This window comes from Plecotus auritus (genome assembly GCF_963455305.1).
Source record: "Plecotus auritus genome assembly, chromosome: 12".
Classification (NCBI taxonomy): domain Eukaryota; kingdom Metazoa; phylum Chordata; class Mammalia; order Chiroptera; family Vespertilionidae; genus Plecotus; species Plecotus auritus.
This window is the reverse complement of record NC_137778.1, coordinates 3,873,282-3,885,596: the sequence shown is the minus strand read 5'-3', so window position 1 is coordinate 3,885,596 and position 12,315 is coordinate 3,873,282. Positions and strand designations below refer to the sequence as shown.

At 38.6% G+C, this 12,315-nt stretch overlaps 1 protein-coding gene across 16 annotated transcripts in view; it reads right to left on the bottom strand.

The window, feature by feature from the left end:
• The window catches only part of DCAF6 (DDB1 and CUL4 associated factor 6), an 82,469-nt gene that overhangs the window by 60,839 nt on the left and 9,315 nt on the right, over positions 1-12,315 (bottom strand). For all 16 annotated transcript variants that reach the window (XM_080647890.1, XM_080647883.1, XM_080647886.1 and 13 more), the window contains exons 2-5: positions 11,262-11,323; positions 9,290-9,382; positions 4,384-4,569; positions 2,419-2,532 (exon numbers count right to left, since the gene is read on the bottom strand). In XM_080647890.1, the coding sequence (XP_080504016.1) occupies positions 2,419-2,532; positions 4,384-4,569; positions 9,290-9,382; positions 11,262-11,323 (455 nt within the window). The remainder of the gene's footprint in view (positions 1-2,418; positions 2,533-4,383; positions 4,570-9,289; positions 9,383-11,261; positions 11,324-12,315) is intronic.

Sequence of the window (12,315 nt, the reverse complement as noted above, 5' to 3'; positions counted from 1 at the left end):
CTAAAATATAACAAAAGTATTATTAACTGATTTTAAACTTTTAAACTTTTCTTAACTTGTAAAATCTTTCTCATCAGTTCAAATACAAAGTACAATCTCTCTCTCTCTCTCTCTCTCTCTCTCTCACATGCACACACACACACACACACACACGCACACCCTATAAAAGTCAGATTTTACTATAATGTCACTATTTACCCCTCTATAAGCATTAGAAAATGTAAGAGTTATGACCCGGAACACATATCCTTAAGGTGTTCTGTTAATTTTATACTATTTTATCTGTGATGCAATCTCCTCACTCTTCTCAGTACAGCTGTGTATTTAGAATACATTCACCTTATGTTTTATTTATTTAACTAGAGGCCCGGTACACAAAATTTGTGCACTGGAGAGGGTGTCCCTCAGCCCAGCCTGCACCCTCTCCAATCTGGGACCCCTCAAGGGATGTCTGACTGCAGGTTTAGTCCTAATCCCTAGATGTCCTGCAGTCGGACATCCCTCTCACAATCCGGGACTGCAGGCTCCCAACCGCTTGCCTGCCTGCCAGCCTGATCACCCCCTAACCACTCCCCTGCCAGCCTAATCGACAACTAACTGCTTCCTTGCTGGCCCGATTGCCCCCAACTGCCCTCCCTTGCAGGCCTGGTCCCCCCCAACTGCCCTCCCCTGCAGGCCTGGCCCCCCCAAGTGTCCTCCCCCACCAGCCTGGTCACCCCCAACTGCCCTCCCCTGCTGGCCTGGTCACCCCCAACTGCCCTCCCCTGCCGGCCTGATCGCCCACAACTACCCTCCCCTGCTGGCCATCTTGTGGCGGCCATCTTTGACTATATGGGGCGGCCATCTTGTGCAAGGGTGTGAGGGTCAATTTGCATATTACCTCTTTATTATATAGGATTATTGACCTCAGAACATTAATCCCATTACACCGAATTTGTTCACCAAATGCCTTCTATAATTCTGTTTTAGTAGTTAAGGTGCCAGTTTTTCTTCATACTTTGGCCTCTATTCATTTTTATAAATAAAGAAATAAAAAGTTTTATTAAGGAAAATTTTAACAATGTTTTCACTTATTAGCTTTGCTTTCATCTTTATTTTTACCGGATTTTTGGTTATAAAAGCACAACTAAATCTTACTATGTGCACACTAAAATATGTCTTAAAAGAATTTGGCATAACGAATTTTATTATCTACCATTTACTGAGAAATAGGAATACCAAATACCCTAGTAAACAATCTGATATTTTAAACTTATTCTGCCTTTTATATATTAGTTCAATGCTTTCCTAGTTGTGTGTATGTGTGTACATATATGTAACATAAAAACAGACTTAAAAATCATAATTTAAAATTTCTTAATTTCTGTTTTTTTCTGTTTCAATATAGAAAATAATCTCTCCCACTCCCCCCCAAGAATGTTAATAATAGTAACTGGTTTAATTAGCAAGAATTTAACCTCATCACTAATAATTCTTCTTTGGGGGGGGGTGGAGACTTTCAGTAAAAATATATTTAGCAATACTTTCTTATTTCATTTGGTACTTCAAAATGATCTGAGAAAAAAGCCACTGTTTCTAAATAACATTTGGGGTTAGCTGTCTGGGGCCATTACATGATTTCTCAGGCCTTTTTCAAGTTTAAAATAGTATTAAAAATACAAAATTGATAGTGAAGCTATGCCTATAGAGAAGTGTGCTAAATCTGAATGAACACATTGATAGAATGGTATCTTGTTATTTTTTTTAAAAAAAGAACATATAATTGTTGATTTAAAATCTAGGGTAAAAACAAAGAGAAGACACTAAACTACCACACGCTTTCATCATGGCTATTGGTTAGTCAAAATTATCTCCATAAGTGGGATATATTGATAAATGCTCTAGTTTTTATAATACTAGAGCATATACTGAACAATTCTCATATATATAATTGGAAATGTACAATAAAAATACAAGTTCACTAACTTCACTATTAACATTTTAATGTAAAAAATTTGATTATAAAATATATGCTATTGAAGATTTTTGCAAAACAACTGACCCATAATCTCAATAATCCAGAGATAACTTACTGGTACTATTCAATTTTTTTTTAAATCCTCACCCGAGGATATTTTTAACTTTCATTTTCTGGAGAGAGTGGGAGGGAGGGAAGGAGAGAGGGAGGGAGGGAAGGAGGGAGGGAGAGAAACATCAATGTGAGAGAGACATAGATTGGTTGCCTTATGCATGTGCCCGACCCTCAGGGATCGAACCTGCAACCCAGGTACATGCCCTTGACCAGGAATCAAACCCGCAACCCTGTAGTGCATGGGCCGGTGCTCTAACCACCGAGAAACACCGGCCACGGCTTACTGTTTCAATTTTAATTAGAATCTTAAATATTTTGCATCATTTATACAAAAATTTGATTCTTACATCTTTGCAGTCTTCTTTTGTGCAGCTAGTTTTGATGCGCGTATCAAACCACCTAACAGTTCCGTCTTCACCACAAGAGAGGAAAGTATGCGGGTCATTGGGTACAGTCATAATCTGAAGATGAGAGCAAAAGTCCAGGTATTCTTATTGAACACTTACACAGATGGCTTTGAGAAGCATTGCTACTGTTTTATAAAATGATTAAGGCAAAAGCAAATAAGTCAAAACAGTAAAATACATATAGAAGTATGAAAGAAGTAATAGTTAAATTAATATGACTCATTGCTTTGAAGTATGAAATGAATGTTCCTGCAGATAGGAAGTTCTTTAAAATTATAAACTTGTAACAACTTTGACAAGAAAAATTTTTCCCCTAGGAAACCTGTTCGAACTATTCAAAGACTAATTTTTATGATTTCTGGATATAAATTTGTAATTATACTATATACACAGTTTTCTTCTATGATAATGTTTAAGAAAACTGTAAGACGCTGAATTGATTAAAACATTTAAATTGACGTCTCAAAAATTTTGACAAAATTTCATGATTAAGACACTCAACAAGCTAGGAAAGGGAGGAAATTACCTCAACATAAACACCATATATGAGAAACTCATGGCTAACATCATATTCAACTAGAGGCCCAGTGCATGAATTCATGCATGGGTAGGGTCTGGCCAGCCAGCCCAGATCGGGGCAATAGGGCCTAGCCGGCTGGGGGGAGGGGATGCAGGAGGTTGGCCGGCTGGCCCTGCCGCCTGGTCAAACTCCCAGTTGAACTCCTGGTCAAGGGGACAATTTGCATATTAGCCTTTTATTATATAGGATGGTGAAAAACTGAAAGCTTTCCCTTTCAGATCAGGGACAAGACATGAATGCCTATTCTCATTACTTCTATTCAATACAGTATTGAAAGTTCTAGCTAAAGCAAGAAAAAAGAAATAAAAGTAATCGAAATTGAAAAAGAAGTAAAACTATCTCTGATTGAAGATGACATGGTTTTATATGTACACTAGTCTAAAGATTCCACACCAAAAAAACACACACATTAAAACTAATAAATGAATACAGCAAAGTCGCAGGTTAAAAAATCAACACAAAAATCAGTTGTTTCTTCTAAGCACTAACAATAAACAATCTGGAAATGAAATTAAGAAAACAACTTCATTATATTACAAGCAAAAAGAATAAAATACTTAGGAATAAACTTATTCAAGGAGGTGAAAGTCTTATATACAAAAAAACTACAAAACATTGTTGAAAGAAATTAAAGAAGACACACACAAATGAAACGACATCTGTGTTCATGAACTGGAAGACTTAATATTGTTTAAATGTCCATACTACTCAAGGTGATCTAGATTTAATACAATTTCTATCAAAATCCCTGTGGCATTTTTTTTTTTACAGACCAGAAAATATATCTTAAAACTCCTATGGAACTCAAAGGACACAAATAGCCAACACAATCTGGACAAAGAAAAACAAAGCTGGAGGCCTCAGACTTGCTGCTTTCAAAAAATATTACAAAGCTATTGTATTTAAAACATTACCAGTATTACAGTACTGACATAAAGACTGCATGCACGACAGTGGTAGTTAAGAGGTGAAAGCCCAGTAGAGAGCCCTGAAGCACAGTACAGAAGCATCTTTTAAAGGCTGACACCTGCTTGCCAAGAGTATGGTTGCTCACATAATTACTATTACTCACAGCTTATTTCTTATTACTATTACTCATAGCTTATTTCTTAACTTTATTCCCAAGCATATCAAGACCCATCCTCTCAAATACTTTACTGAAATCTAGATACTCTTTCAATAATATCTTTGCCTACAAACTCACAGAGTGTATATACACATACACAAATCTACACATATGTACTACGTACATACATGCACCATACATACACTTACACAAAAACATACACATATGTATCACATATATAATCATAATAATACTGCACCTCATAGGTAGTTCCATAATGGCACGTAAATTGGCATTGTCTGTTAGTTTCTGCATCTTGCTCAACATTGGTATAATATATTACTCCATCTCCAGAGCAGGAGACAATCTGCTTATCATTTGTGCATGGTAAGAACTTTGCACTGAAGATATTTGCTCGGTGCCCTGAACGAATTGTCGTCAAAACCTGAAACATACAAAGAAGGTAATTCTTGGCAATTTATTACTTCCTAGAAATAAACATTCATATTTAACATAAGCATAGCCAGGAATAAATTAACATTTTTATCTCAATGAATATTACCATTTGATTCAAAATATTATAATTAGGAAAAAAAGAAATCAAAATCACTCATATTTTCTTTTTTCCCTCTGAGATGTGAAGAATTTTGACGATCATTTTGGACTGAATGCCTCACTATCAAGGCAGTTATCTGTTACTTTTAGGACTATTTTAAAAGTTATTTGTTATTTTTAGGACTATTTAATCAAGCATTTTTTCATTTTCTTCAGTGGGAGGATTGGTCCAAATAAACTAGCCCATAATTTTTGAAAAACAAAACTTCTCTTTTTAATATATTTGAAATTTATTATATATACTAGAGGCCTGGTGCATGAAAATTCATGCACTGGATGGGGGCGTCCCTCAGCCCGGCCTGCCCCCTCTCACAGTCCGGGAGCCCTCAGGAGATGTCCCGTGGGGAGCGGGCCTAAGCCGCAGTCTGGCCTCCCTCTGTGGGAGGTGACCGGCCAATCAGGGAAAGGCACTGCCCCCATCACCCCCTTGCTGCTGCTGCCTCTGGCCTCCCTCTGTGGGAGGCGACTGGGCGGATCAGGGGAAGGCAACACCCCACTGCCAGCTGCCGAGGCTTGCCTGAGCCTTGGCCCGGTCCTCACAGCAGCAGCCACTGAGGCTTTGTCTGGAAGGATGTCCGGAAGACGTCTGCTCTAATTAGCATATTACCCTTTTATTAGTATAGATGATTAAGATATACCATTAATAAGAAACACCTCTGATCTCTTAACTCTATAGGCAGTGTTTTGAAACTTTCATTAGCCATAAATTAATCTTCCCATGAATTCACAGGATCTAAAAATAGAGTGAAACTATAAGAAAAGATTTAACTCAGGATAAAAAAACTATTTTCCTATGTAATGAATCATTAGTCTTTTAAAATAAAAATAAAAATATTTGTATGATATCAAATTTGGAACTATTAAAACCACTATGTGAAAAAGATAGTTTTCTTATACCTAAAATCTCTGGAAGTATTATCTGATTAGTCATTTATCAAATTGGAAATGAGGATGGGTAATGAGCAATTACTTTTCAAATCCTATCTAATAAAAGAGTAATATGCAAATTAACCATCACTCCACTACACCCACAAGCCACGCCCACCAGCCAATCAGAGCGAATATGCAAATAAACCCAACCAAGATGGCTTCAGCCACAGAGAGCAGGAGGGAGGCTTGGGTTCCCCCCCCCCCGCCCCCCCGGCAATGGAGGAAGCCAAGCTTTCTGCCTACCCTTGCCGGCCTAGGCCTCCACTCAAGGCTACAAAGTTTCAATGATAGAAGATACATATGGCGGAAGCCACAGAGCTGGAAAGAGCAGGAGGCTAGGGTTGCCCCAGGCAATGGAGGAAGCCAAGCTTTCGGCACACCCTGGCCGGCCCAGGCCTCTGCTTAAGGCTACAAAGTTTCAATTACATAAATCCCAAAAAAAATGGCTGCTGCCACGGAGCAAGCAGAAGGCTTGGCTCCGCTCCAGGCTACAAAGTTTCAACTGTAGAAGATAAATATACCCCAGATACCAGGGCCTCCGCTTGGGTCACCAGGGGGCGTGGCCGGCCTGCAAACCACCACAGGCCCCTCGCCCAGGCCGCCCCACGTCCCAAGGGAACCCCTACCCTGATCCGGGACACCCTTCAGGGCAAACCAGCTGGCCCCACCCGTGCACCAGGACTCTATCCTATCTAATAAAAGAGTAATATGCAGATTGACCATCACTCCAACACACAAGATGGCTGCCCCCATGTGGTCAAAGATCCTGCCCCCATGTGGAAAGATCCTGCCCCCATGTGGACACAAGATGGCCACCACAAGATGGCCAGCAGGGGAGGGCAGTTAGGGGTGACCAAGCCAGCAGGGGAGGGCAGTTAGGGGTGACCAAGCCGGCAGGGGAGAGCAGATGGGGGTGACCAGGCCTGCAGGGGAGAGCAGTTGGGGGCGACCAGGCCTGCAGGGAAAGGCAGTTAGGAGGGACCCAGGCCTGCAGGGGAGAGCAGTTAGGAGGGACCCAGGCCTGCAGGGGAGAGCAGTTAGGGGAAAACAGGCTGGCAGGGGAGCAGTTAGGCATCAATCAGGCTGGCAGGGGAGTGGTTAGGGGGTGATCAGGCTGGCAGGCAGAAGCCATTAGGAGCAATCAGGAAGGTATGCAGGCGAGCAGTTGGGAGCCAGCAGTCCTGGATTGTGAGAGGGATGTCCGACTGCCCGTTTAAGGCCCGATCCCAGTGGGATCTGGCCTAAACGGGCAGTCAGACATCCCTCAAGGGGTCCCAGATTGGAGAGGGTGCAGGCTGGGCTGAGAGACACACACACCCCCGTGCACGAATTTCGTGCACTGGGCCTCTAGTATATATATAATCTACTAGGAACCATGCATAAAAAAAATATTTTTAAAAAGCATTTAAAAGAGAAACACCCAGCCCTAATTGATTTGGCTTAGTGGATAGAGCATCGGCCTGCGAACTGAAAGGTCCCAGGTTCGATTCTGGTCAAGGGCATGTACCTTGGTTGCAGGCACATCCCCAGGAGGAGGTGTGCAGGAGGCAGCTGATCAATGTTTCTCTCTCCTCGATGTTTCTAACTCTCTCTCTCCCTTCCTCTCCGTAAAAAATCAATAAAACATATATTTTTTTTAAAAAAAGAGAAACACCTGATCCTTTAAAAATTATGCCATTGGGCTTTTAAAAAATATATATATTTTTTTATTGATTTCAGAGAGAAAGGGAAATGGGGAGAGAGGTAGAAACATCAATGATGATAGAGAATCATTGATCAGTTGCTTCCTGCACACCCCCTACTGGGGATCTAGCCCGAAGCCTGGGCATGTGCCCTTGACCAGATTCGAACCCAGGACCCTTCAATCCACAGGCCGACGCTCTATCCACTGAGCCAAACCAGCTAGGGCCCATTGGGCATTTTCACAAAATAACTGAAAGCAGGAATTTGCAGAGATATTTATACACTTACGTTCATGGCAACATTATTTACAACAGACAAAAGCAAAAGCAACCCAAGTGTCCACTGATAGATAAATGGATAAATAAAACGTGGTCTATCCACACAATGGAATATTATTCAGCTTTAAAAAGGATGGAAAATCTCACACATGCTGTAATGTGGGTGAACCTTGAGAAAATTATGCCGAGTAAAATTAGCCAGTCATAACAGGACAAATGCTGCATAAACATATGTGAAGTTCATTAACATCAAACTACGGCCAGCAGCACTAGCTGTTGCACCTAGAAGTAGATGCAGTACTTAGAGTAGTCAAATTCATAGAGACAGAAAGTAGAATGGTGGTTGTGGGAGGGCTGCCGGGAGGGGAGAATGGGGAGCTCCGGGTTAATGGGCAGAGTCTGAGTTCTGCAAGATGAAGAGTTCTGTAGCTGGATGGTATCACAATAAGGTGAATGTATATAATGTCACTGAACTCAACTCCTAAAAATGGTTAATTTTATGTTATGTGCATATTATCACAATTAAAAAAAATAAAGCTCTGCATTTTTTAAAGAAATTTTGTCAGTACCTAGATGAGTGCTTTGTATAAGCACTGAAATTCTAATGATCAGGAAATTTCTCCTCTGTAAGAAAAAGGTAGTCCTAGTAATTACAGACCTACGAGAAGTAGAGCTTGAAAACATCAAGTTTCCCTCTGGTAAGCCAGTACAATTAAGCAAAGCTGTCTCTGAAATAAAATTATGACCTATCTTTTCCATCAAGGACAGCATCAATGTGAACTTCTTTTTAGGCTGAAGGACCACAAATATTTATTTAAATATCTTAACTGTTTGTAGGAAAATAAGAAATACATGAAGTATTGATCCTGTAAGATTGGTAATATTAAAAAAGGGTGCCTATTTACCATGTTCTCACTGACATAAAAATGGCTGCATACTCCTATCTAAGAAGTCACAGGAAGAGCTACTAACAACCAGAACACAATCCTAGTTCCTAGCCCAGCTTATGAACTGAAGAAACATGTCACTAGAACCTAGTCACTGTTTTTAAACTGACAAATACCGTTTCTTATACTGCTTGGCTGAAAATTAGTTTCTCTGAGCAGAAAGGAAAAAAACATCACATTGCCTCACTGGCCCCCAAAGAATGGTTTATTGAGATAATATCACTTTTGGCAATGTTATCCACTTGGATAACATGAAACATGCTTAAATATTCTAGAATCAAAAAGCAGAATGAAACCTAACATTTTTGCTAAGGAAACTAGGAAACCTGGCTGTAATAACTTATAAATTATATAACATGAGCAAAATAAGAATATTCTATTACAAATGCCCAGTCCATAATTATAATTTCTTTTTTTTAAAAAATATATTTTATTGATTTTTTTACAGAGAGGAAGGAAGAGGGATAGAGAGTTAGAAACATCGATGAGAGAGAAACATCGATCAGCTGCCTCCTGCACACCTCCTACTGGGGATGTGCCCACAACCAAGTTACGTGTCCTTAACCAAAATCGAACCTGGGACCCTTGAGTCCGCAGGCCGACGCTCTATCCACTGAGCCAAACCGGTTTTGGCGATAATTATAATTTCTTAATTTCTAGTTTTTTGATTTTTCTCTCTCCCATGAAATTGTAGATTTTATAAACCACTTACCTTTCTGCTGTAAGGATTACTAATTACTAACTTGGTGTCATCTGAGCCAGATAAAATATATTCTCCAGTCTCATTCCAACAGATTGTATTAACCTAAAAAGAAAGCAAAAAAGGGATTGCAGCAAACTGAACATAAAAACAAGTATGAATCTTTTACTTAACTGATGGTTCAAAATTTATATCACTAATGAGGTTGTCTGTACGGAAACTAGTATTTACCAATTTACTTCCTGAAAGTACATGCTGACTACTATTTAGCAAACACAATATTCTGAAAATTCACAATGAAATGTCTCTCTCTTTTATTATTTAAATTATTTTAACTAATTCATTTTATATCCAGAGACATAAAACTGGGTCACCTAAAAAGGAATTAGAAAAACTTACTACAAAGCTGCAGTGGTCAAGGCTGTGTGGTGCTGTCATAACCATAAACACACATCAACAGAATGGAACTGATAGTCAGAAATAAACCCTTACATTCATGGTCAAGTAATTTTTATCAAGGAGTCTAAGACTACTCAATGGAGAAAGAACAGTTTTTTCAACAAATGGTGCTGGGACAACTGGATATACACAGGCAAAATAATGAATTTAGACTCCTACTTCACACCATATATAAAAACTAACTGAAAATGACCAAACATTGAAATGTAATAGCCAAAACGATGAAACTCTTAGAAGAAAACATAGGTGTAAATCTTCATGAAAACTAAAACCACAATGAGTTACTATTTCACACTTACTAGGGTGGCTATATAATTAAAAAAACAAAAACACAGAAAATAAGAGTTGGTGAGGATGTCAAGAAACTGGAGTCCTTATACATTGCTGAAGGAATGCAAAATAGCACAGCTCTTTGGAAAAAAGTTTGGCAGCACCTCAAAAACTGACACAGAGTTATTCTGTGACCCATTAATTCCACAACAAGGTCTATATGCAAGAGAAAAGAAAACATGTCACACAAAAACTTGTACACAAAAGTCCTCAGATGCATCATTCATAATAGCCCAAAGGGAAACCAACCCAAATATTATAAACAAAATGTGACTGCCCGTTTGCTTATAACAAAATATCTGCACAATGGAATATTATTCAGCCACATTACCCATATTATGACATGGACAAACCCTGAAAACATTAATGATAGTGAAAGAAGCCAGTCTGAAAAGCCACACGTTATTCCATTTACATAAAAAGTCCAGAAGAGGCATATCTACAGAGACAGAAAGTAAACTAGTGAAGGCCAACAGCTAGGTGGGGAGGGCATGGGAATGACTGATAAATGGTACAAACTTATATTTCAGATGCTGAAAATATACTGGAATTAGAAAGTGGTGACGGCGGTACCACATTATGATTATATTTTAAAAACCACTAAATTATAGGGGGGATAAATGGTGATGGAAGGAGACTTGACTTGGGGTGGTGAACACACAATACAATATACAGTGTATTAGAGGAAACCTATATAATTTTATTAACCAATGTCACCCCAATATAGTCAATAAAATAGATACATAAATAATATAAAAAATATAAAACATAAAAAAACGCTGGATTACACATTAATATGGGTGAATTTTATGGTATATGAACTATATCTAAATTTTAAAAAACTAATTAGACTTCTACTTTTAGTCAAGATGGAGTAGCATGGACCATCTCTACTTTAAAAAACACATACCATATACTTTTCTAAATTCAAAATCACTTCAATATAAAACTTTATTCTTCCAATTTATTTGTCAGTCACAATCTCTTAAGGGAAAATTGGGGAATTTTTTTTTTTAAGATTTTAAAATTGATTTTTAGAGAGAGAGGAGGGAGAAGGAGAGAGAGAGAGAAACATCAATGGGCTGCTTCCTGCACGAACCAGCAACCTTTCAGTGTGCAAGACTGGGGCATTTTATCAAACATTTGAATACTCAGTTTTAAAGTCCTTCACGGTTGAAAAACAACTATTACTTACACAGCCATCATGCACATTCAGGGTTGCTTCAAGTTTTAATCTTTGGATAAATTCTCTTCTTCCTGTTTCAAAAGAAAGAAAGAACTAAATATATCCTACCATTTACTGCTGCAGAAAGTAGAACATTGAAGTTAAGAGCCTAGGATCTGGCATAAGTAGATTCAAGCTCTAATTTCAACTCTTCCACTTAATAAACTGAGTGATATTGGGCAAATTAACCTCATCCTATGCCCTAGTTTCCTCATTAGAGTATCTACCTACCTCTTGTAGTTATTGTAAGGATTGGGTGACTTCAAGGACATAAAGGGCTTACTTAGCACAGTGTCTGGACCACAGTAAACACTCAAGGTTCCCTTCATTCACTCATTCATCCAACAAATACATTGAATACTCAGTGTACTTACTCTGTTGCAAGTAGTATTCTAGGAGCTAGGAATATGATGGTAAAACAAAAGAGAAAAAGATCCCTGCCCTCTAGCGAGGGATGAAAGACAATAAACAATATACTTGAAGGTGAAGGTGCTACATGGAAAAGTAAAGCAGAGAAAGGGGTGAGAGAGGCCTGGAGGTGGAGGACGGGTTTTCAATTTAAATAGGGTGGCGCACATTTATTAGATGCCACCTCTACTTAAACACATCTCAATTTGAGAAATGTTAAAATATTTCAAAGCTCATTTAACGATGAAATGTGGCAGAAAAAAAATAAAATCAACCTAACTGCCCATCAGTTAAAATACTACAAAAATAGAGTATGTCCCTTCTTTGAAAAAAAGAAATGTTTCCCTTTAAGACATGAGTCATCTTTACCAAAGATGGGCCAAAAAGCTTCATGTTTATTCAGAAACTGTAATGAAAGGAAGCTGAGTATGTGACAAAGAGCGATAATTAGCTAAGTAATCAGGCTGATGAAATCTCAGATAAAATTAAATTTGACTATGCTCTCTGTATACTGTCACAGGGACAGATTTCTTTATTATGTTTTCTCGCCATTCTACATAAAGATCAGCATCTGCTTTGAAGCCAAATTGTTTTCTTTCTCCTTCCTTATAACCAG